Source organism: Artibeus jamaicensis, unplaced genomic scaffold (genome assembly GCF_021234435.1).
Source record: "Artibeus jamaicensis isolate MK-2021 breed Jamaican fruit bat unplaced genomic scaffold, CSHL_Jam_final scaffold_916, whole genome shotgun sequence".
NCBI classification, from domain to species: domain Eukaryota; kingdom Metazoa; phylum Chordata; class Mammalia; order Chiroptera; family Phyllostomidae; genus Artibeus; species Artibeus jamaicensis.
In genome coordinates this window covers 39,214,027-39,240,921 of record NW_026522059.1, presented here as the reverse complement: position 1 = coordinate 39,240,921, position 26,895 = coordinate 39,214,027, and the positions used below count along the sequence as shown (strand labels likewise).

The following is a 26,895-nucleotide window of genomic DNA, read 5'->3' as shown; positions in this document are numbered from 1 at the left end:
ATTATTATTTGCAAGTAATGAATTTGCAGGTGATTATGAAATAAACAAGGTACTAAATATCAGAAACAATAAGAAAATTCAGTATGCAGCCCATTGCAAAATTAACATACAAAAATCAATATTTTATCTACAAACAATTAGAAAAGATACTGAAAAAAAAAAGATTCCACTTGAAATTGCAACCAAATAAAAATAAACCTAGGGGAAAAACAAACCTGGGTATAAACAACAACATTGATAAAGGATTCTATGAAGATAATTTTAATTTCTATTGAAGGATCTCAAAGAATACTGAATAGCAAGATTCAATACTAGGATGAGAGCAGCTTTATCAGCCAGGCTCCCAGCAGGAAACTGATGGCACACTCAAAGGAGGAACTGAAGAGAAATTAATGAAGAACTACTTACTAAGGTCTGGGTGGGTGAAGCTCCCAGGGCCTAGGAACAGCAGGAAGCTGTTCCCACCTAACTACCAGACCCTGTAACAAGGACTCTCACTATGGAAGAACCATCTGGCAGAAGTTGTGGCCTTAGGTAGACAAACACAGCCCTACGAGGTGAAGAGCTGGGAAATATACCCTAACTTCTCTTTCTTCCCAGTCTTCTCTCTCCTACCAGACCTTCTACTGACCAAATCCAACAAGAAGGCAGAGGCTAGAGAGCCCAGATGTCGCATTCCACAGACATCAGTCTCCTGATGCACAGAGCAAGACGGAGAGAAGGAAGAATATATCTGAGGAGGCGAAAAGAATATCCAGCATAGCAGCTTGTCTCTTCTGACTGTTTACTCTGTGCCAGGCATTGCTCTAACCACTTTATGTAGATTAATACTAATAATGCCAATTTGCCCAAACTACAAATTCAAATAATTCCAGTAAAAATCCCAATGAGGAAAGAGGGGAGTTTTTGACAATGGTAAGTTCTTTTGAATAACACACTCGCATACGAGGTCGGGTAGGGGAGGAAAGCATCTAGTAGTCGTTACCCCTGATACTTTTCTCTCTTCAAATGTCAGTCTAACCATCAATAGCTTTGAGTTCTCTAATGTCACACTCATGAACTTCACAAAAACCGGCATACTCTACAGTATGCAGTTTTGGCTTACAACTTATTTTATTGTATTTGACTAATGAAAGTGTTATTAACAAAGGATCAGGAACACTATTTGAGGAGAAACTAATTTAAAATAGGTACTTTATTACTAACATTTTTTCTTCTGCTAACCAAACTAGTAACATAAATAATTGAAAAGAGAATTATACTGATACAAAGATGTTCAAAATATACATATTTATAGAACGTGTATGACTCAATTTGCTTCAAAAAGATTATGTTTACATACTGCACAATACAGATCAAGCTGTCGATATGTGAGCAAACTTTCAGGAAAAGCATTAAAAAAACTATAAACATGGATTATCTATGGGGAATTGATAGGGAGAGAATGACTTTAATTTTAATTTACATCCCTCTGAATTATTTAATTTTATCACAAGAAGGTATAACTTTTACAATTATAATAATAACGATCATGGTGAGCTTAACAGCAGCCCACAACCTTCGGACCAACTATATCATGATGAAATAACTAAGTTTTAAATTAAGTACATAGTAAAAATAAAGATAAGCTGTGATTCTAGCTTCCAGGAATTTAAACTAAGTCCCAATTTATAGGAGGCATTAAATTCAGAAATCTTGAGGACTAATTAATTAAAAATCCATTTTGAAAGACATTACCCTAATAGTTTCTTTCCCAATGTAATTACTTCAGACAGAAAATTTCTGTTTATCCCATTATCCTGTAGAAATAAACAGGAACAATGTTTTTGTTTTTGTTAAATGCTTACACCTGAGGATATGCTTACTGAGTTTCAGAGTGAGGAGAAGGGAGAGAGGGTTATATTGGAGAAAAACATCAATCGGTGGCCTCTTGTCCGCACCCTGACCAGGGACATGCCCTGACTGGGCACAGAACTGGTGACCTTTTTGGTTTACAGGACAACGCTCCAACCAACTGAGCCACACTGGCCATGGCGAATAAACAGGAACAATGAGTTTTAATGTAAGAAAATATATGGCTTAATATAACAATGAACTTAAAAATTCACTGATATGTTTCAGATTCCAAGTTGCAACAACCTTTATGAAACTACCACTTCTTGAGTTCTGGTATCAAAGAAAAATATTCACAATTATAAGGAAAGGCTACTAAAATACACCTCCCTTTTTTCAACTAAATCCGAGTCAGGTCAGATTTACTTCATATACTTCAGCCATACAAAATATGGAAGCAAAGTCAATGCGGAAACTATATGAGAACCCAGCTGTCTTCTACTAATGAGACTTGAAAAGGGTAAATCAATGACATTCTCCTCACTAACTCTTTTGCTGGGTAACATATACTTTTTCATTAAAAAAATTTATGGTAACATGGACTTGGTATTATTATTTTTAAATGAATAGTATTTGAATTCTTTTATTTTCTAATACAGAAAAATAGCAATACATAAACCATATAAGCAAAAGCTCTTTGGGGTCTTCAAAAATATTTTAGAGTAGAAAGGAACCCTAAAACCAAAACTTGAGAGATGCTAGAAGCCAAAAGGCAAACAGTGGGAACATGTGTTTCCAACTAGGTGAGTGAAGTGTAACACGGTGAGGGTGGGGAGGGAGTGAAATGCTACAGATGCTAAATTTGGTTTTGGATAGAATTCCATGCTTTTTATAAAAGTTAATAATTGAGAAGAAATGTGGTATTTAAAGTTTTTAGACTAACCTACATATTTACTTTCCAATATCTTCATTTCTTCCTGTGAATCTGAGTTACCATCTGGTTCATTTCCTGACACCCTTAAGAATTTCTTTTGGTATTTCTTGCAAGACAGGTCTGCTTTCTACACATTCTCTGTCTTTGCATAGAAATGTATTTATTTCACCATCATTTTTTTTGAATGATAGCTTTGGTAAACACACAATTATTCAGACAAAGTTGTTTTTCTTTCAGAACTTTGGGTATGCCATTCCATTACATTCTGGCCTCCAGTGACTCTGATGAGAAGGCGGCCATTAATTACATGGATGCTCCCCTATACATAGGACAGAGTTCTGTTTCTCTTGCTGCATCCGAGATTTTCTCTTTTAACAGAGAGACTATGCAGGTGTGGGTTTCTTCGTGCTATCCTACAGAGGTTCACTGAACTTCTGGATGCGCAGTTTAAAGTTTTCCATCAAATTTGAAAAGTTTCTCAAAAGACTACTGTCTTTACCTCTCTCTCTCTTTTGGGACTCCCATTATACATACGTATATGCTTGATGTTTTCTCTGAGGCTCTGCTCGTTTTTCTTCGATCATTTTTCTATGTTTTTCAAACTGAATCACATCTATTGGTCTATCTTTACATTTACTGATTCTTTTTATTAGCATCTCAAAACTGCTGTTGAGTCATTCCAGTGTATTTTTCACTTCAGGTATTGTTTCCTTCAAGTCCAGAATTTCCATTTAATTTTTTTAATTTTACTTTGGAATGAATTTAGATTTGCAGAAAAGTTGCAAAAACAATATAGAGAGTTGCTGTATACACTTTATCCAGCTTCTACTAATGTTAATATCTTATTAGATAACTATATAGTATATTTCTCAAAAGCAGGAAATTAACATTGGTACAAAACTGCCAGAAGAAAGAAATTAACATTCAGTACAAAACGATAATTTATTTCATTCAAATTCCATCAGTTTCTCCATGAATGTCCTTTTTCTTTTCCAGGATCCAATTCAGGATACCATATTGCATTTAGTCCTCATTTCTCCTTGGTCTCCTACGATCCGGAATAATCTCACAGTTCTTCCTTGTTTTTCCTGACCTTGACAGCTTCCCAGAGTACTGGTCGGGAGCTCTTGTAGAATAAGCCCGAGTTTCACTTTGTTGTTTTCTCATGCTCAGACTCTGGTTTTAAGTCCTGGGAAAGAATACTATAGCAGAAGTGAAGCACCCTCTCATGACATCATATCTAGGGGTGGTTCTTTTGGTGGTGGTTGTTACTCTTTTACTGTGTTTAGTCATTTTTATGAATCTCCATTTGTTGACTTACTGCTGTTACACTTTCCTTTAATTATTTAAACATGGTTTCCTTTAGCTCTTTTAATATACTTATAATAGTTGATTTGAAGTCTTTACTAAAGCCAACATTTGGGAACACTGAAAAACAATTTTTTTTAACTACTTTCCCCCCTAATTCCTTTCCTAATTCCTTACTTGCTTGTAATTTTGTTGTTAAATCTATAGATTTTATATACTGTATTGTGACAACTCTGTATTCTTATTCTTTCCCCCCTTAAAATAACTGTCACTGTTTTTGGTTAACATCATGCCTGGGCTACATATGTGAAATCTGTCTCCCTGTCGTATGCAGTCACTATCTCTGCTCAGTTTTGTTTTAAATATATTCTGGTTTTTATTTTTAAGCCTGGCTTCTTAGGGCTTAAAGATCATTTGCATAACTTAATGATCAACTTGTAATCAGATGAAGGTTATGCTCAAACATCTCAAGCCAGGAAGGCCCTGACCTCTGTCAACAGATATGTATGTGGGTAGGGGAGCCAGCTCACTTGAACTTCAGTCTGTTTTCAAGTTTGCCCCAGGCTTATCTTTCCACAGGGCCCTTTCAAGTCTACTAGGTGCATGCACACAACTCCAGGGTAGGGCAAAATTATATAAATACCTTGGGCCTTCTTGGGTCATTCCTGTGCTTATGTGTAATGTCATCCAAGAATATGTTTGCCCCAAACTGTACTGCAATCCCAAGCTCCTTGAGATGAGCTACAGGCCTTCCCTCGCACCTGTGAAAATTTGCATCCACAGACAATGCCACTGGGCATCACCACCCAAAGAGCTGAGCTAAGCCATCTTCAAGCCGAGGTCTTTATGGCCGACTTCTTGCTGGCAGAGCCGCCATGCAAACCAAACCTGGACAGAGTAGGGTAGAAAGTCATGACACTTTTCCAAGTTTTATTCTATCAGCCTTTAGTCAATCTCCAGAGTACTGAAATGGTTGCTCTAGAAAAATAATGTAGAAATAAAAATTCTATTGAAATATTCCTACTGTTTGGACCAGCAATCTCAGTTCTATGAAAACTACCCTAAGGAGATAACCCAAAATATGGAGGAAGCTGTATAAGGCATGTTCCTATAATGTTACTTCTCTCTTACAGCCTTCCTTACAGTTGGTAGAGCCACGTTCTTACCAACTCAACGAGAGTGAAGAGGTACCACACACTTCCCACCACCTCCTTAACAGCAGACTGAACTTCCTCTTTCCTCTTCCCATGGGCTGAGTATGGCTTGGTAGCATTCACAAACAGCCACGGCAGGTGGATCTTTGTCTCATGCTGTAGAATGGAATCACTTCACCAGCTGGTGCCTGTTTCCAGGCCATTGTATGACAACAAAATAAAATGTTATCTAATTTGTAAGTAACATTATAATTCCCTGTTTTAAGTTACACATTCCAAAAAGCTGCAAAATTAAATGTGCCCATTTATCACAACTATCTTAAAATGTTATAAAACATGGCAAATACATAAAAACACTGTCATGATTGTATGATTATGAACAATTACTCCTTTTCAAACTTTCAATACTATTGTTTAAAGTTGAAATTGTTGAATTAAATTAAATGCAACTTTAAGAATTTTATCCAGTCCACTTTCATACTGGCGTAAAACATGGATCCTCTGGCCAATCCAAAGTACTCAGTCTATAATCTGGCAATTGTACTCTTTCTTTAACAAACGAAGAATTATCTATTTGTGTTACTGAAGGGCACTAGCCAGCAGCCTTAAGCAAATAAGACTGGTTCCATATAACTGAATAAACTTGTTCTACTTAAAAAAAAAACAACACCTTTTTGCTTATGTTATATATGTATTTTTAGAGAAAGCCTCAATGCAAAAAAAATATGTATTTTTAGAGAAAGCCTCAATGCAAGCACATGTACTAGAACCTGACCTAACAAGAAGCCTTATGCTTTTTCTCACCCAAAAACGTCCCTCCTTCTAAAATCTTTAAGAAGAATGAGAGCTGGCCCCATAATGAAAAGCACAGCTTTCACAATTAAAGTTCCCACCCCACAAAAAAACAAGAAACTAAAACAGCCCAGTCCAAACAACAAAACAACAAAAAATAGAGCTGCTAAAACCTTTGCTGTTTTCTCATATCCAAAACCATATAACCTCTCTAAAAATGTAGCTAATTTATACAGTATACTGATATTTCCAATTCTCTTAGAAATTAGAGGTTTGACGAAAGGAAATATATAGAACCCATAATATACAACTACAAGTCTGTCTAAAAATGTTTTAAAAAAACCCCCCACACACATAAGAGGTGACTCCTCTAATAAAGTACCATTATTTCTAGAGCTATGCCGTCCAATGAAAGAATCTCTAGCCACTTATGACTACATAGTACTTGAAATGATGCTGGTCAGAATGGAGATGTGCTCTCCAAAAACAGATTAAATAGTCCTGGCCAGTAAGGCTCAGTTGGTTGGTGGGTCATCCCATAACCAAAAGGTCAGGGGTTCAATCCCTAATCAGGGCACTTATGAGAAGTCAACCAATTGATGTCTCTCTCACATCTATGTATGTTTCTCCCGCTCTCCCGTCCCAAGCAATAAAAAAAACCTCAGGTGAGGGTAAAAAATATATATGAAATATATCATTAACATTTTTAAAGTATTAATTGCATGTTAAATATTTCAGATATAGCTAGTTAAATAAAATATATTTAAACTAATTCCACCTGCTTTATTCTAACTACTTAAAATGTGGCCACAATGAAATTTAAGTTACATATGTAGCTCCCACTATATTTCAATTGGGTATCACTGATGTTATAGCTGAAAAGCCAGTCCAGTTTCTATCAAGCAAAATTTTATAACCTTTTTTTTTTTTGGTTTAGTGCTCTCAAGTGCATATTTTTCTGCAAAAAATAAAGAGGGTGCATAGACCTAGTAATATGTCCCACAGAGTTTAGGACAACTAACACCCAGGAGAAACCCAGAGACCTGTTATACAGTCCTGAAGGGTTGGAAACCTGTCCCTCATTCTGACCACGTCATTAACCAACGACATATGAGGGGAACTAAATACAAATATGTACCACTTCAACAGGCTCTCCAAAAATCCTTTAGTCATCAAAGAATCAGCAGTGGCCGTCCTTAGATGGCATAAGATACTTTGAGACAGAAGTGATGCCACGCAGAGCATGAGGTGGCACTACAGGAGGAGGATCTCGGAGGGAGTGTGAGGGACGCAGTAGGACGGGGTCCCAGATAGGACTTCATAAAGGTCTGGTGAACTTTTTACACTTGTGGATTATCTACTTTGTGTGAAGCACTGGGCCCAATAGAGGAAGCACTGGGCTCAGTCGGATAAAGCGTCCACTTTTTAAAAGCTCATAGTCTAAATCAAACTGAAGTCAGGACAGATCAGTGTACAAGGCGAGCTGTTCTAAGAGTTAATCCTGGGCTGTAATCTTAAGGGCCAAAATCACAGCTGGTTAAAAAAGTCAAATCAGTAGACAAAATGCTGCAGCTAATTGAAATCAAGAGGCAAGACAGGTTAAATGGGACTCCAGGAATTTCAGAAGTATGACAAAGAACCCCTTGAAACTGTATCTGTTTCTGCATTGTATATGTGAAAGCACTCACGGCCATCAACATATTCTGAGGCAGTGGTCTCAGAACTTGTAATGCATGTATTTATAATCATAGCAGGTCCTCAAACAACAACATTTCACTATAACATTCACAGGATGCCATATTTTATCTCAATTAGCCTATGGCAGAACGGATTTCATCATGTGATGTTTCGCCACAGTTCCAAGAACCTATGGATTGGTGAAGTCTTATTGGTGAGTGCATACATAAACTTTTAGGCACTCAATGCAACATAGATAAAACTAGGATCTAAAACAGTAAGGTTAAAAAGAAATATACATAAAAGTTTTAAATTTTATTTTCATATCATTAATGGCTTTTCTTGATTAGCCCACTTGAATCCTGCTCTAAGGTATTCTAACACTTAAAAAGAAAAAACCAAAATGTAAAAACACTGGTTATGGGAAAATGAGAGGTGAAAGCCTTGTCAATGTTACTGAATCGTCACCTCAAATGGAAATGAGCTGTGGCCACCCACAAAAATCCTTGAAGTCACTTCCCGAAAGTTTTTCTGAAAATGAATTTGAAGTATTTTCACTAAAGATCAAATGAAAATGAAAATGTTGGCTCTATACATTTCATGTAAACTATGTTTTGCCTTTATCTTCAAACTGTCATCTTCTATGTTACTATAAGCCACCAGAAAAACCCTTTTAAATGTTTGTAAAATATGAACTCTCTTTAAAAATAAGATTTTAGAAAAACTGTCTAAAATGGGACCTATTTTCCAGTTCTCTCACTATGAAATTTGAGTTAATATTACACAAATAAAAACATTTGCTTGAGGGAGAGAGACCGGGCCAACCGCTGGGTCAGCGCAGTTTAGCGGTGACACACAGAGGTTCTCAAGTCATTCATTTTCCAGGGTTTCCCAGCATGAAATTCTTCCTCCAATTCCACATTTACAGTCTAGAATAACATTTACCCCATTGCTTTCCTTTTACCCTACATTAAATATATAGTGAGATAATAGATGATAATTTGTTATTGACAATATTCCACACAACTTATTAAAATGAAAAGGGATCTTTATCAAATTAGTATGTTGAAGACAAAAAGTTTACATGTGAAATATTTTATTAATAGAATTTTCAGTATTTTAAATTATTTACTCCCATGGTTACAGCACTAAAGAGGTAACACTTGCCGGGTAAAGGTTTAGCAATGCAGGTAGACCCCTAAAAAGAAGGCAAAAAAATGGAAGTTTGCCACAAATAGGACAAAATGTTCATTATCAGTATAAAACAATAAAAAAAAACTGATTCAAAATATCTAAGTTGTCAACAGAAAAACAGGCAATGCATACAGATAAGCCATAAAAGATAGTAGATAATTGACAATAAACATATTTCAAGTTTAGTATCAGCAAAAATCAAAGAAATAGAACTAAAAATATTAGCAAGGAATGAAAAGGCATTCACATGTTGTTCCCGGAAATATAAACTGATATCACCTTTCTAGCAAGAAATCTGATAATATGAAATCTGATAATATGCTTTGATCTAGTAATTACATTAGAAAATGACCTGCAAATTTAGAGAAAGATTTATGTATGAAAATGACACCATAATATTTTATTTCTACACAGGAAAATACTGGATGAGATGTTATAAAACGTTAACTGGTTATCTCCGGGTATTAGGACTCCAGACGGTGTTTACTTTCTTTTTCATTCTTTATATTTTTGTATATTTCATATACTTTCTAACAAACACGTATTACCATCAATTCAAAAAATTCAAGTGTTCCTTTTTAGAATTCCTTTTAACAAATATCACCTAGTTCTTCTTATAGAAACACGTAATAAGAGTTTGCTATTTTTATTGCAAATGGCAGGGCTCCTACTCTAATTCTGGATTTTTACCTCCCACTCACCAAAAACATCAGCCCCACACCCCAGTACAACAGAGAGGAGTTCAGGTCAGAGAGAGAGATCTGAGTGCAACCCCCTGAAACACCACTTACTTTGTTACTTTGAGCAACTTTTCTAAACCTCAGTGCAGTCTTAAATAAGATTACATAAATTTAGAGATTAAGATAGCTCCAACAGCACAGAAGGCAGCTCAGAAGGGTATGAAGATTAAGGAGGAATTTTGGTGCAGTGGTGGGGAGTAAGTGGGACTATAAAATGAAATTATAAGGAAACAATTTGGGATTCATAACAAAGAGCTACGGTGACACATGATCAGACGTGATAAGCATGGAGCTAAGAGTAAGTTTTCCTTTATTTTTCGGTATGGAAAACCTCCTACATATGCACACTAGGGACACAGCAGTGAGTAGGACAAACATGATCCACACTTCCTGACCATACATTCTACGGCTGCAGGGCTGAGGGCAAGGAGTGCGCAAGCAGGGCAGAAGCGACAAAATCAAGTTAGTGGTGGGTGCCATAAACGAAACAAGAGCAGGGATGGGGGAGGGGCGCTATTATAAATAGGATGGTCAAGGAAGGTTCCTCTGCAACGAGTGGACTGAGGCTTGAAGGACAAGGAGCCTTGGGTAAATCCTGACCCTGGCTGGTGTAGCTCAGTGGATTGAGCGCAGGCTGTGAACCAAAGGGTCGCTGGTTCGATTCTCAGTCAGGGCACATGCCTAGGTTGCAGGCCAGGTCCCCAGTGGGGGCCACATGAGAGGCAACCACACACTGATGTTTCTCTAACTCTCTTTCTCCTTCCCTTCCACTCTTTCTAAAAATAAATAAATAAAATCTTTTTAAAAAATCTTGAGCCTCAGGGAAAAGCAAGTGCCAAGTCAAAGAGGGGCCCAAACCTGGCATGTTCACAGACGGCAGGAAGACCACTGTGAAAGGGAACACCACCAGAAAGTTAGCAGGGGTCACACTACACGGGATCGTACCATGAAAAGGAGTTTGAATTTTATTTTCACTGTGATAAAAACACACTGATGTTTCCAAGAGGGTGGCATAATCTTTACTGCATTTTAAAAATTGCTTTGTGGAATCTGTTAAGAGTCCTAATGGCAGGTAACTAGGTCGTAACGATAGCACTGGTAGTGGCAGAATCAAGCAGAATTCCAGTTCCATCTCAGTTCTTTGAAACCAAGCACAAAGGTATCCCCTAGCTTTCCCAGCTCCACCTGCCACTGATGAACTATCCTAATGAGAACATGTATCAAGTGTATGGTAATTTATGAATTTACATAACTGTTTCCCACTGGACCAAACTTCAAGAATGAAGGCTGGAAACATATCTTATTTATCTCTGATATGTACCCAGCAGAATATCTCGTACATAAAAAGCACTCAGTAAACTGTCTTCTGATTCAAAGAATGAACAAATACATTTTAAACCATCAAAGCCATTTGTGTTAGTTTCCAAGGGCAAAGGATGGCTTAAAACAACAGATCTTATATCCCTCTGAAAAATTAACTCAAAATGGATCATAGACCTAAATTTAAAATACAAAACTAGCACAGGCCAGTGTAGCTAAGTGGTTGGAGCACTGTCCTGCAACTGAAGGGTTGCAGGGTCAGTTCCCAGACAGGGCACATACCTAGGTTGTGGGTTCATCCTGGGTCTGGGTGCAGGAGCAAGTGACCCTGGTCTGGGCACAGATCCCTGGTCTGGGTGCACACAAAGGCAACCCACTGACGCTTCTCTCACATCGATGTTTCTCTCTCCCTTCCTCTCTTCCTTCCACTCTCCCTTCCTCTCTCTTTTCTTCTAAAAAAAGCAAATGAAATGTCCTCAGGTGAGCATTAAAAAAAATTAAAATACAAAACTATTAAACTCCTAGAAGAAAAATTAGCAAAAGGTATAGATAACCTGGCATACGGCAATGACTTTTTAGATAGAACACCAAAGGCGCTGTCCATGGGAAAAAAAAATAATAAGCTGGATTTCATTAAGATTAGGAACTTACATTCTGTGAAAGACAACATCAAGAGAATGAGAAGACAGGCCACAGGCTGAGAGAAAATACTTGCAAAAGGCTTATCTGATAAGGCACCGTTATCCAAAATATAAAGAAGAACTCTCAAACAAGAATACAAACAACTCAATTAAAAAGTGGGCCACAGACCTTAACACACACCTCTTCAAAGAAGATGATACAGATGGCAAATAACCATATGAAAAGATGCTCCATATCAGAGGTCACAGGTAAAGGCAAATTAAAACAATGGTACAACTATACACCTGTTAGAATGACTAAAATCCAGAACACAGACAATAACAAATGCTGGTGAGAACGCAGACCAACAGGAATCCTCATTCATCGCTGGTGCAGATGTAAAACGATGCAGCTGCTCTGGAAGAGTGGTTTCTTACTCGTGGTGGTTTCTTATCAAACTAAACACACTTTTACCCACACAATCCTAGAATCACACTCCTTTGCTATCTACCCAAAGGAGCTGAAAACATACATCCATACAAAAACCTGTGGGCAGATAGTTGTAGTTTTTCATAACTGTCAAAACTTGCAAGTGACCAAGATGCTCTTCAGTAGGTGAATGGATAAAGTGTGGTAAGCAGAATAGAATGTTACTTAGTTCTAAAAACAAATGAGCTATCAAGCCATGAAAAAACATGGAGGAATCTTCAATGCATATTACTAAGTGAAAGAAGCCAATCTGAAAAGTCAATAAACTGTATGGTTCCAAGTATATGGCATTCTGGAAAAGACAAAACTGTGGAGACAGTAAAAAAAAAAAAATCAGTAGTTGCTAGAGATGAGCAGGAAAGGAGGAAATAATTAGGTGGAGCACAGAGCATTTTTAGGGCAGTGAAAATATTCTGTATCATATTATAATGATAGATACATGCACACCAAGAATTCTTAAAGCATGCAATTACTAAGGAAAAAGAGGGCCACTGTCCTCTTTTCCCTTAGGAATTAGTTTATGTGTGCCATGACAAAAAAAAAAGGTTGAAAATCGCTGCATATTCATCTATCCAAACTCATAGAATGTCCAACACAAGGGTGAAGCCTAATGTATCGTATGTGTTTGCATGATTATGATGTATCAGTGTAGGTTCATCAATTGTAACAAGCAAACCAGTCTGGCGTGCACTTGTGCACGAGCACTATGGGAGCAGGAGGTATATGGGAAATCTCTGTACATTCCTCTAAATTTTGCTGTGACCCTAAAACTGCTCCCACAAATTAGAGTTTTTAAAAGTTTTCTTCTTAGAATAACTTCATATTTTAAAATAATATGTTCACTACAAATAATTCAAGCAAGAAGTAAAATGAAGTTTAAAATGTTACAAAAAAATTTCACTACCTGCCCTTTCATACCTAGTAAAACATATAAAAGGCTACAGAGTAAATTCTTTGTATATCAGGAATATTGTTTTATTCCCCAAAATGAAAAAAACTTTATTCTTAAAGTTAATTTTTTTCCAAGTGATAAGAGAAAGTTTATTTAGAAAGTCAAAGAGGTAGAAGAAATGGGCTCAGGAAACAAGTGACAAAGCAAAAGAAGGGTCCCTGGAGTTTAGGAGAGAGGAAGGTGCGGGGCCAAGAGAGAGAGAGTTCTGAAAGTTCGTTTTGAAGTATAGGTGAAATAAAAGGTTATTTCTGTTAAGTTACACATAAATCAAATTTTAACCAATAAAATGGTAGCTTCCCAACTGGCCTATTATACTTTCATTAACGGTTTTCCTTGATCTCTGATTTTATTGGGTTGGCCAAAAGTGCACTTGGTTTTCCCATATGATGGTTCTAGTTGTGCTTAGTTGTCTTTAACTCCATTCGAAACAATTTTGTTAGTGTACTGTGACAGCTGTCAGATCACCATGCATTAAAAAAATTATCAGAATTGGTGAATTTTTTTGTAGCCATTTTAATGTTGAAGATGGAAGAGAATATGCAACATTTTGGGCATATTATGTTGTATTATTGCAAAGTATTGTGCTAGAGATTTCTCACTGGACAGTGCTCCATGATTGGGTAGACAGCTGAAGTTGATAGAAATCAAATAGAGACTTTGAGAACACATGGGAGTTCTCCATGTTATACCACATGGGAGATAGCCAACATACTCAAAATATCCAAATCAGTGAAGTTACTGGTGAAAAATGTGTCTTTTATTTTAGGGAAAATGCTAAATGGACTTTTGGGACAACGCAATACTTTAAGTAGAAGTAACTCAAGACATTTTTTAAATTGAGTGTATATGTACTCTAACTAGTTCAAATGATCACTAGTCTATAAAAAGATGTGTAGCTCTGGCTGGTGTAGCTCAGTGGATTGAGTGCGGGCCTTTGAAGCAAAGGATGGCGGTTCGATTCCCAGTCAGGGCACATGCCTAGGTTGCAGGCCAGTTCCCAGTGGGGGACACATGAGAGGCAACCACACATTGATGTTTCTCTCCCTCTCTCCTTCCCTTCCCCTCTTTCTGAAAATAAATATTAAATAAATAAATAAATAAATAAATAAATAAAAAGATGTGTAAAAGAATTAAAGATCTGCTACTCGAAGACATAATGTTCAGTAAAGAAAAGACTGCCCCTTAGAGCAATTCTTTTATAAGGAAGCAGGAACTATATTTTTAAAAAGCAACAGATTCACAGTTGGAAGAACTAGGTTTAAAGCTGTAACCACTTTCTAACTGTGAGATTTTAGAGAAATCACTTAATCTTACTGAGTCTCAACCATTAAATCTTTAAAATGTTGAAGATGAATTAAACTACTGATAAGGTCCCTTTCAAGCATTAATATTATCATTATGTTCCCAAAGAAGCCCTACAGTATGGAGATCTGGGATTAGACACAATCAAAAACCAGAAAAATAATGGATGTATAAGGTATCATTTCTGTGTGTGTATGGAGAACGGTAAACTGCAGCAACACTTTGTTACCTTTTAACACATGAGGTGGTACAGTAAACCAATGGTCCACAAAGTGGGTCACGTGTCTGTACCCTGGGAACCATACATGAACGGAGAGTTCAAAGAGAATTGATTAACGGGTTCTCAACTTCCACACGCACACTTTTCTAAAACCATTCTGCTGACACAAGTCAGTTTTCATTTCTCTGCTCTCCCATTTCATCTCTCCCCCTCTGGCACTTCATAAAAGAAAACTGCAATTCTCAATAATTCTTGAAAGTTACTGGGGAACTGGGATCTACTAACATCTGAGGAGCTGAAAGGAGAGTTCATCCTGCAGACTGGGCACCACATTTTTTTCACATCAAGGAGCCACCAACTCTTACTGCCATGAAAACTGAGGGAGAACCAAATCCAAATGCTGCCTGAGAAAGCTTTAAAAATAATTTCAACTGTGGATCACTTTGTTGTCAACTCAGAAGAATGGGTGATATTTCTAAAACAAAACACTTTTTATTACCATCTACTAAATCTGTGAATGAGATTTTTCAATACTTTCACTATCAAAGTTAAAAAGGAAAATGCAGAACCCCATATTTTCTAATAATATTTATAAGTAAAATCTTTAGAAAATAATTTACAATAAATGCATTTCCAGTAAAGTGTTAGTTTTATCTAATACTTATTAAATTGTATAACTCACATGTTGTTTTGATTGTCTACTGACAATTATTTTTATCACTGTATTGATAACTCAGTACAAAATAAATTTGACACAGCCTTATGGACATAAGAAATTTTAAATACTTTAAATTATAATTGTTTTTTGTCCCAAACTCAGAAGAACTAAGTGACACTGCTGAAATAAAGCACTATTTATTCCCATTGATTAAATTCATGAAGTCACATTTTTTATAGAAAAGTATGATAGTGTAACTGATAAAATGCTTTCCAGTATAACATATTAGGACACGTTAGGATAATAGAGATAGCAAAATAGGAAAAAAAGAGTTCAACGAGAAAAACAAGGAATGTAAAAATTCTGTTAAACTTAAAAGCTTTTCACATGTTTAAAAAAGTAAAGGAAGATATTACATTGTTAAAATTTTCTTGGGTATCTTTTAAATCATGATTTAAGTTGTATACCAAACATTACACTGTTTACAAATACTAAAAATGAAAGGAAAAATTCTAGATGTATGAGAAAGTATATAGTTTTCTATTTGTTTGGTTTTCAAGTTCTTGGAAAGGATATATGAGCAAAAATGTTTGAGAACCCTTGTACTAGAAGTCAGGATATATGAAAACCCTTATAGTAAAAGTCAGAACACATCATCAGTCCTAACCTTCCTTCTAAGATAGTGGCTACTGGACATCCAGACCTGGATGTTCCCCAGACACTCGAACTCAACATATTTAAAGTAAATGTATTATCTACTCCTCCCTCTCCTTCCACATACACAAAAAGAAAACCAAAACCCACCTGCTCTTCCTATATACACTTTTGTTACTAGCTTAATGATCTAACTGGTCTCCCAAATTAAAGTGACAATTTTTTCCCTCCCAAATGAAATCAATTCCTAGGACCCGCTCCTAACTTTCTCTTTTCCTTCTACTGCTCCCATTATTCAAAATCTCTTTACCAGCTGTCATCAAATAGCTCTTCTGCAATACAACTGTACTTAAATGCACTTCCCAACATCTTTATAATTATCAGAGGTATACAAAAATGCCTTTCATGCATGTAATTCAGTCCAAACAATTACAGAATCATGGAGTTGGAAGGAACCACAAGAGTTCATGCCCTTGTCAATATCCTTCTCCAAATATCTTTCAAGCTGTTGACTCAACCACTGATTAGGAATTTATAATCTCATGATGCAAATCCATTTTCTCTCTGGACATTTCCGTCAGAGATCTGGGCCCAAAATCAAATTGCCTGACTTTTTCTAGGATTATTGTGGCTTAAAAAGAAGTTCATGTTAAAAAAAAAACAAAAAAAACTAAAGTTACACAAAATTTTAAACAGAAAGTTAAAAGTTACTCGTAATTTCACCATCCAAAGATAGCTTCAGTTAGCATTCTGAATTACATCTGGCTTTTTCTTTTTGCAAGCATATATGATGTATAGATATGTACACATTTGTGATCATTTTTAAACACAATTTTTGTTTTTCTGTTTATGTTGTAAGCAATTCCCCATACAATTAGTCTTCAAATACTTCAAAGTATTTAGTGAATATATAAAATAGAAATATTAAGAAATATTAAAATGTATTTAGTCACTTGTAAACTATGTTCTTACGTATTCTTTAAATTCTTCAAAGCATTTTTGTGATTAATATAGAAATAAATACTATGTACTCACAATAAAACTATAATTTAAACATTTGTAAATTATTGTTTCTAATTTTTCACAGTGATAAATAAGTGATGAATAGCCCTGAAGATTAATCTTTATCTACATTTCTAGTTATTTGTTCAGGAAACTCCCAAAAATAAGTTATCAGGCAAAAGTACTAATTTTCTAAGTATTAATATTTTTATTCAATTCCCATATTGCTTTTCAGAAAACTTTCAATTTATATTCCCACTAGCATTGCATAAGTATACTCTTCAAACTATACACTTTTAAAAAATGTATCATTTTGCCGAGAGCAAAAATGATTATCATCCTTTTATATGAATTTCTTTGATTAGTAGTATGGTTAATTAAACTCAAGATCTCCTTTTCGATTTCTTTACTGTTTCTACCTATTGGTCCTTATACTATCATCTGAGGTAACATCCTTTTCCCATGCAGTAAAAGGAAGTAGAAGAGAATGCACAGGCTTGGAGGTGAGAATGACCCGAGTTTAATTCACTTCTACTACCTACTTGTGTTACCTGGGATAAGTAACAACTTTAAGCTTATAGCTTCTCCTGTACATCAGCAACTGCCCTCACAAAACAGGAAGTGGATATAGCAATTGAGAACACACACAACGGCATGCTCTCCCTGGAGCTCGCAGGTGCCCTCCCCTCTTCTTTCCTCAGGTGTGTGCATTTGCTCTTTTTCCTAAGCTTTAAGGTTCTCAGGAGAAGCAGCGACCAGGGGAGCAGCAACAGCTCATCCTGGACTATCCCACTGCATCTGTCTCCAAGGGCCCTGCTTTTGCCTCTGTAACTTGTTTCCTGAGTCCGTGCAGCCCAGCTGGCTCATTTCTTCTGCCTGTATGACACTCTTTCTAAAATTTAGGCCAAGACAGCTCTCTGAGCAGCCCACTCTAATCTTCTCTTAGATTGTATTTTCACTTTACATGCTTAATAAACTCCTCTTGTGCTAGGAAAAAAACAACACACAACCAATCAAAATCTTAACTAATCCTCTCCTTCCTCTCATTCCCTGGGCAGTCCTTCAGATACTGGAAGACAGCAAAGCTCTATCCTCTCTCACCAGCCACTACCCCACCTCCATTCCCAAACCTCCTGGCCCAAATCCTTAGTCTTCTTTTCCCCAGATTACAAATGTTTCCAATTTCTTCAGTTACATATCAACGATGTGTTTCAAATCACCTCCCCACCCTAGTCACTCTCTTCAGAGTATGATTTAGCTGCTGGTCCTCCTAGAACATGACATTGAAAACAAGTACTCCAATATAATTTGAAACGACCAGAGTGAAGGTTATCACTTCAAATAATCACCTCTAATCATCAAATTTACATTTTTAATCCAGACCCATAAGCTAACAAGATCTATAACCCATAAACCTAAAAGTCTAACTGTATTCTACTCACCTTCAGGGAGGAAGCAAGCCAGTTTTAAAGGGAGGCTGTGAAACATGAGGCCTTTCTTGTGTAGTATCACTGAGAGAGTTGAGTAATATCACTTATAGAGTTTCTTAAAGGTTAAAAACATCAATTACAGCATTTGGCATGTAGGAGGTACTCAATAAATGGAAACATATTATTACTGAAGCCAAGACTGCTGCATCTTTACTAAGAATCTTCTGCCAAGTACTCTATATGGTCCCGAGCTAGAGTCTGGTCTGCTCAAAACTTCGAGGAACACAGTAGGCTCCTCTGAAACTAAGTTATCCAATTAACAACTTATTTTTCCCCCAAATGCTGCCCTGTACTATTTCATCCTCTCCTCCCTCTAGCCATTATCTTCAAAAAACAAAGAGCCATCCTACCAGTAGGTGGAGGCATAGAGCAGTAAATCAAAATGCCTATTCAACACTAAGCAGGAAACATTTCTGATGTCCACCACAAGATCAGTGCACAGGTTCCTTAGGAAGGGTACCTGCCAGTAGCCAAAAGGAAGCTCTGAAAGCTTAGAAGGCTCATCTACAAATGTAGTTTTCCCCCGATATTGGCTTTCAGTGGGTAGAGGCCATGCTGCTAAACATCTTTCAATGCATAAAACAGACATACAGCTAAGAATTATATGGCCAAAAAGTCAATAGTACCAAGACACTTCGCAAACCACTTTGAACACTGCACAAATCTTGTGTGTGTGTGTGTGTGTGTGTGTGTGTTTCAGTTGCATTTTTACCTTTATTGAAATAATGAAGCATAACATGCTCAAAATGTTATTTTTTCACCTTCAATATTAAAACAGCTGCACAAAAATTCATCAATTTTGACTTTTATTTTTAAAATGCACACTGATATGACAGCTGTCACAATACAACAACAAATTTGTTTCAAATGAAGTACTAAGCACTACTGAGGCCATCGTATAGTACAGGGAAAAACATAATGGACTTCTGACCAACCCAACAGAAACACTTACAATAACCTTCAGCTTCAACTATGTGAACCTTCCTCTAATTTACCCAGGAAATTTAGGTATACCTGTGTAGTCTCATCACACCTTGATAACTCCAATACAATAATTACATCGCATATGATCATACCATTTTCCCCACCACAATCCTGTAAGGTTCTTAAAGGAGGAACCACCTCTTATCCAGGGGCTTTGAACTATTCTGCACATAGAGGAATTTCGTGATTTGTCATATACTAAGAACACTGCTGAAGACAACACAAATGTACACTATAACTACACATGAAAATCTTTATGAATAAAAAAAAACTTGGTTAGGTTGGTGGACTCACAAGTGATTTTTTAAAAAACTGCCCATTCTTTACCTCTCTCAGTTACCTAACTCAAGGAGCCTCGTTTACAGACAGTGTTCAGTAAATACCTGTGGAATATTTGCTTTAAAAAGACACCGAAGGTGAACCCTAATGTAAACTTTGGACTGCGGGTGATACCGACATGTCAATGTGGGTACAGCAGTTGTAATGATGTGCCACTCCGGTGGAGGATGCTGATTATGACAGAAGCTATGCATGTTTGGGGTATCTGGAAAACCTTTGTACCTTCCACCCACTTGTGCCGTAAGCTTCAAACTACTCTAAAAAAATCACGGGCTATTAGAAAAAAAACACATAGATGCTAAATTAGAAGTCAAATTTAGCTTACTCTGGCATTAAATGCACATGTAAACACATGTTAGATCCCAATATTTTGTTCAGTAATAATACATATTGCAGACTTATAATAAATTTTAAAAATTAAGCCCAAACTTCTAACCCAAGTAAGACTTGTTTCCTGTGTATGGAAAATCTGACCGCAATAACCCCAGGTGCAGCGCATTGGTTTGCCATTATACACTAACCCAACCTCCACACTTTGCTAAGCACCTATGTAGGAAAAGCACTGTGGACACAATGGTGAACAACACAAGTTCTGTTCTCGCAACATTTTTTCCAAATAAGAACTTTATTCTGCAAGATAAATCTTTAAACCCAGCTATCAACAAGATATCCCAAAGTGGCAAAAACAAGTTTCTTTTATTATCTCTATTTTCCAAATAATTAAAAAACTCTTATTAACCATTTGAGAAAGTAGTACATGACCTGGTTTACAACAAAAAGTTAATGCCTCATTTACCTGGCATCCTTGGGAGAGCTGATGTTCCACTTAAATAAATCTTCCAGATAATTCACACTAGTCCATTTAGTAATCAACACTTGAATTGTTTAGCATGGAAATCTTTCATTTTTTTAAAAAAGTACAAATCTTTAAATTTTAAGAAATAGGCTCTATTTACATTACTTTGATTATTACATTGTACAACACTCAAGCCTCTCCAGGGAAGTCCATCCAACCTGAGGCCCAATGCATGCAGCCCAACGCAAAATCATAAATTTACTTAAAATGCTATCAGATTTTTTTTTGTAATTACATGTCACAATGTGTTTAATGTGTGGCCCAAGACAACTCTTTTTCTTCTAGTGTGGCCCAGAGATGCCAAAAGGTTGGACACTATATGCACCCAGCATGCCTTTGTAAAAGTTCCTGCCTTTTTTCCCCCTGATCCCTGGCTTTTGGTGTGTCAGCTGTCAAGTTTTGCTACTACTAGTGAACCTGACTTTAGCAGCCTCCTACCCACCTCAAATTTGCTACTACTTGGAAAACAAGTTCGTCAGAATTCTGCTTAAAACACACAGGTTTAAGAAGATTGCCAAATCTATTTTTGGTTGCTCATCGTCTTCTAACTCCTGAATCTGTTAAAATCTATAGTTACAAGTTCCAAACCAAGTTTTAGATAAATAAGTTACTGCTATATCTTGATGAAAGTTGCTTAACTTACGTTGTTTCATATTTAAAACTGACGCTCAGAGATAACCCCATTACCTATTCACTCATTCAACAACTGCTAAAGTATATCACCATGAGCTAGGCTCCAATATCATGGTGAACTGAAAAAACTACTAGTTTTGAACATATTTAAAACAAAAAAAAACCCCTCTAATACAAAACACTTATACTTAGTGCCTACAAAAACAAAAAAAAAAGTGTTTTTTAAAGTCCTTTAAATGAAACTACACCCCACCTAAACTTTTTATAATATCTGTAGCTTTCTTCAGACTTAGTAACAAAGGACAAAGAAAGCTTTTTTTAAAAAAAGATTTTATTTATTTTTAGAGAGAGGGGAAGAGAGAGAGAAAGAGATGAAGGGATATAGCAGTGTGTAGTTGCCTCTCAAGCACCCCCTACTGGGGGCCTGGCCTGCAACCCAGGCACATGCCCTGACTGGGAATGGAACCAGAGACCCTTTGGTTCACAGGCCAGCACTCAGTCCACTGAGCCACACCAGGCAGGGCAGAAAATTTTTAACTAAATATTTTAGTTAAAGGAGCTCTGAATAAGATTCCAAGATTTTTTACCTTTCCTCTTCTAGTACAAATTCCCATCTAGCTAAAGAAATCACTACCAACATATGTTTGATATTAAATGACAGTCTTGGTAATGATAAGCATGCCCATTTCAGCATCATAGTAAGTTTACCATCATTTTAATGTCAAACAACACTAACTAGAAAAAAACTGTTCATTCAGGAACGTTTCTGTCCAAATTTCCAGAAATTCCAATAAACTTGACTTAGGGGTACAGAAATTTTTCTTAAAAGTTTTAATTAAGAGTGGGTTAAATATGGTATGACTCTACATGATTTGCTTTAACTGCCACAATCATATTTCTTACATTCCATTACCCATTAAAACCTAAGATTAGGAAATGAGTCCAGAAGGAGTTCAACTTAAAATTGGTCTCTATGGATTAATTAAGACATCAGGTAAAACCCCTGGCATCAGCTTTACTTGTTTTCATTCCCCTGAAATCTCCCTTCTCATTCACATTCTCTTCAGGGAGCATAAGTAACTATTAACATTTTAGATTTTGTAATTTATTAGTTATTGCTTTTATTATTTTATTTTCTGGACCAGAAAATGGGTATCAATCATGTGCCTGCTGAACTGAGAAAGTAAAATTAATATTTAGAAGTGAAAAAAGTTACTACCATTAAAAACTTTTTTCAGCAGTGTGTTAGTATCTTTTCAACATTCATTTTGCAACCTAAAAATGCTTTGAGCAGCACTATAAAGGTAGATACTGCAAAAACTTTCAAAATAACAATGTACTGCTATTCAAAATGTCACTTAGCACTTTTTACAAGTTGACACTGACCTCAATAGTACACCACCTATGAAAGAAGTCTGATTTCAAATAAAAACAATTCAGAGAGAAACCGAAATATAGGCTCCAGCTCTCTGTACAAGCAACTTAGGCAGAGAAGCATATGACAAATATTTACCAGACACACCTGTTATTAGCAAAGTCTCTACCAGGTGCTCCGCACCACCTGTTTAAAAAAAAAAAAAACCCAACACACAGACATTTACATTATAGCGAGAAAAGATATTAAAAGAAATTAATATTAACCAATAGGAAAAATAAATATATGTGAATTAAATGATCATGAACATGTAACATTCTGGCAGCAGAAACGGAGAGCACTCAGTTCAAATGTAAACAAAAACAAAATTCTTTTTGCCTCCCTATTTTAAATCTGGAAATCAAAAGCAGCAAGAACTAAGAAGTGGGCCAACAGAAAAAAAAACCCACGAAATTCTCAGGAGAAACTGGTATTGGACCACTCAAAACAAAGTCTGTGAGTGCTCATCATAGTTCCTCTCCTAAAATCTCATCAAATTAAAAACAACTGATTCCTGGCTACCAACTCTGCAGAAACCGAAGCTTCAGGGAAACACTCTTGATGTTTGTTTCTCTGATATCACTTACGGTCCATCTACAGAATCGAAGGAGTCGGGAGTAGGGCAACGGGGAACCGGTCTATTGTTCAGAGAACCGAAGCACCAATTGAGCACCACCGGGCGCGCGGGAGTTGGGGGAGGTGAGGCGCGAACTCGGCACAGGTGTGTGTGTATGTGAGCGCGTGTAGGGGGACACAGGTGTGCTAGGGCCACAACTAAGGAGGAGAGGCCCAAGTTCCAGACCGAGACATCAAGAAAGGGAGGGAAACAAAGTCATTACTGAGGCTTAAACCTCTAAGCAAGGATGGGGAGGGGGGGTACTGGGGAGAATCAAAGGTTCCCGGAGCCCACCCCAGTGGAGGCCAGAAACTGAGAGTGGACAGTCCTGAGTATAAAAGAAAGAGTTATCATATCGAAGGGGAAGCCCAGAAAGCCCAAACAATGAGCAACGATAGGTCTGGGTGAACGGCGAGGACAGGGGTTGTCGCGGGGGGTGAAGCCGGGTGGGAAAAGGGAAACAAAGAGAGAACCCCCAAGTGTGAGCCCCCACGGCGTCTGCAATTTACCTGTGAAAGCTGCCGGGGATTGGGGCAGCCGAAGAGCGCGGAGCTGGAGCTGAAGCTGATGGCTCCTCGGCGGCTGAGGACGTGCTGGGGGACCGGCCTGTCCAGGGGCAGCACCGGCAGTTGGTAACATACTTCCATTGAATACGTCCGCCCTGCCCCGGCCGCCGGCCCCTGCGCTGGGAAGGGGCCGCGGCTGCGGGGCACCGGGCCGAGGCGGGGGCAGGGCTGGAGGGTACCGACTCCGGGCCAGGAAGCCGCACTCACGCCTCCGCCACCAGAGCACAGCGCCCGGACAGCCGGCGGGAGTGCGCTTAGGCGGTCGCAGCGACAGTTAACAGGACCCGCGAACGCCCGGATCCGGGGTGCCCGCGGGGGTAGCACCGGCAAAGTCGGAAAGGTAACCCCACCGCCCCAGGGCTCTAATGCGGGGAGGAGTAGAGCGGGAGCGCTGCAAGAAAAGAGAGCTGGAACCAGCGTCAAGATCCAGGGTGCGCCAGGATCAAGAGCAGCACCAGCTCAGGTCGCCGCCGCCGCCGTTCTGCCCCTCCCCTCCCCTGGAGCCTGGCTTCACTCCTCCAGTGGCGCGAGCCCAGCGTAATTCACACTTTGCAGCCGCGGACCCTGCGCCAACCACGGCCGCCACCTCCGTGACGTCACGACGCCGCGGCGCAAGCCCCGCGCCCCGAGCCGCCGCAGCGCCAGTGGAGACGGGTTAGCGGCGGAGGTTGGGAACCGTCCTCCTTCTGTTCTGCAGTTTGGAGCTGTGTCACCTTCCCTCGCGGCACATACCGCCCTCCTTCCCTACTAACCTCAATCCGCACCTACTCCAGCTGTCTCCCCAATATGCTCCCCACTCAAGGCGCGTGCGCACGAGGCCCCGCCGAGTGGGGACATTCCCCTTATCACTAAACTCTAGCGTTCTAGAGAGCTGAGGATGTGGGGTGGGTTCAGCCCGTGCGAGAGGCGCGACTCCAGCCTCGCGACTCGACATCCAAAGCATCCAGCGCAGTCGCACCGTTCAGCCCAGACCTCGGAGTCACTACTGTGTTTCCCTCCTCGAATTCCCATTCTGAGCTTTGCTCCGGACCGCTGCGGCAGTGACGTCAGCAGGCCGCGCGGGCGCTATGCTCCCGACTACGTCACTCCCAGCCCCCCGGTGGGGCCGGGGCTGGAGAGTTTCCCTGGCAGGTGCGGGGCCCCGGGGCAGTCCCGGCCTTAGTGGAGAATTGGGGACCTGAGAATGAGGAGGGGGAGAAGAGGTGGAGGGAAAACACCTACACTGATGAAGAGTGCACTGGAAAAAATGAGTAAAGATTATATATTAAGAAAACAAAGGAAAAAAGGACACTGCTTGCCCTTTTACCAAAAGTGTTTGTTGGCTTTGATTTTTAGAAAGCATGAGAATCTAAAGAACTCTTGACCTGGTTTGTAAGCTGGATATGTAAGTTGGCAGGTTCCTTTTGTCACATTTCTCCTTAAACTGTCAAAGCTTTTCAACGGCAACCCATTGTTCCAAATACATTCCAGCCTCTAGGGATGTCAGCATGAACAACCTCTCCCTTGATGGCAAAAATTGTTAATTTGGTTCTGTTCTCAGGGCACCCACCCTTCCACTTATTTGCTATGACTAGCCACTGGCAAGGGGGAAAGTACTGCATAGCCCTTACAAATGAGATCAAGTGTTAAATCCTCATGATCGCATAAATCAACAAACGCCTGCAAGAAGTTTTATCATTTTTCCATGGCATTTGATTCTTTGAATATCACTTAAAACTTTCTATCTCCTCCGTTGGTATTTGACTATTTGCTCTCTACTATTAAAAGAAATACAACTTTCAATATAGTTTCATGGATTTTTGTCTTCACTAAATAGTAACCTCTCCTTTAGTGCAACAATTGATCCAGCTCATCTTTGAAAACCTAATAACTCCCACAATTCTAGTAGATGTATTGAGCATCTACTGTATGCTTAAGATTAAGCTGAGCACTGTCTCTTATTCTAACAAACAAGAAAGTCCTGAGACAATAGTACTTAAATTGAAACTAGGCTCAAGGAAACACACCTTGCTCTAGATCTTACACAGGTAAGTGGCAGAACTGACCTCAGATAATGTTCGGATTCTGTGGTACAACTAACAACCCAGAGTAGTATTGATGTTATATCAGACAATATATACTAAATAACTATCTCATTTAATATCTAAGAGACTCAGTTCAATTAAATCATTTAATAAGATCCAGGGCACTAACTAAACAATGTATTTCCCCTCAGCAGAGTGGGGAGAGAATATTTGCTGTGCACCCTCTGTGAGCTGTAATAGGTATTTCATATACAATGTTTAACTTAACCCTACATAACAGCCACATAAGCATACATTTGATCCTAATTCCACAGATGAGTAATCAGGTTCCAAGACCATAAATCATTTATGCCACCAAACTCTGTTCTGTGTGATCTCAGAGGCATGCATTTCCACCACAATATGGGATATCTCAAATATCTCAAGACCAGAACTTCAACTGTTTTCAGTGTTCTTTACAGGGAAATGTACTAGTGCTAGTGTTGTCCAGAAAAACAGAATATGAATATGTATATGTATGTATGTGTATATATATATATATATATATAGAGAGAGAGAGAGAGGGAGAGAGAGAGAGAGAGGTTTGCTGCACATATGCCTAGTCCAAAACATAGCTGCTGGAGGATCTATAGGCCCTGCTGCTGCCCCTTGCCAGTGAGGAGTCAGCAGATCATATACAAAATTACAGTGGTGCCTAGGACCCTGCATTGACCTTCCAAGTATAATGGCTGGTGCTTCACTTCCATTTAAATCTGAAAATTTCTATCATAGCCAACAAAAATCAAAATCATAGAAGAAAGAGAATTCTGGGAAATGTAGTTACAGCTTAGCTAAGTTGACGGTACAAAACCACCCCAGTCCAACTCTTATGAACTTGACATCTGTACAGAGTTCTTTCAGTTGTATTTAATTTTCAAAAAAGTCCATAGCAAAATATGTTTATGTCCATATGAGGCAACTCTCTCATACAACCCAAAACAGCTCCTTCTCAAAAGACAATAGAGTCTTTAAGGGATGTTCATTCCTCTTTCTGATGAGTCACTGTACCCTTTCGATGGCCTGTAACTTAAATACCAAGATAAAAGGTTACCCACTATTAACACATTTTGGGGGAATGAGGAAA

At 38.3% G+C, this 26,895-nt stretch overlaps 1 protein-coding gene across 10 annotated transcripts in view; it reads right to left on the bottom strand.

The window, feature by feature from the left end:
• PDE7A (phosphodiesterase 7A) overlaps window positions 1-24,553 on the bottom strand; it is a 121,950-nt gene extending 97,397 nt beyond the window's left edge. For 9 of the 10 annotated variants that reach the window (XR_008390816.1, XR_008390815.1, XR_008390820.1 and 6 more), the window contains exon 1: window positions 23,692-24,552. Coding sequence is in view for 1 of the 10 variants with exons in the window: in XM_037148949.2 (XP_037004844.2) it covers window positions 23,692-23,829 (138 nt within the window). In the remaining 9 variants the exon portion in view is untranslated. Of the gene's footprint in view, window positions 1-23,691 lie in introns of all 10 variants that reach the window. The other variant, XR_008390823.1, reaches the window with a different exon arrangement.
• Between the last annotated feature and the right edge of the window lie 2,342 nt (window positions 24,554-26,895).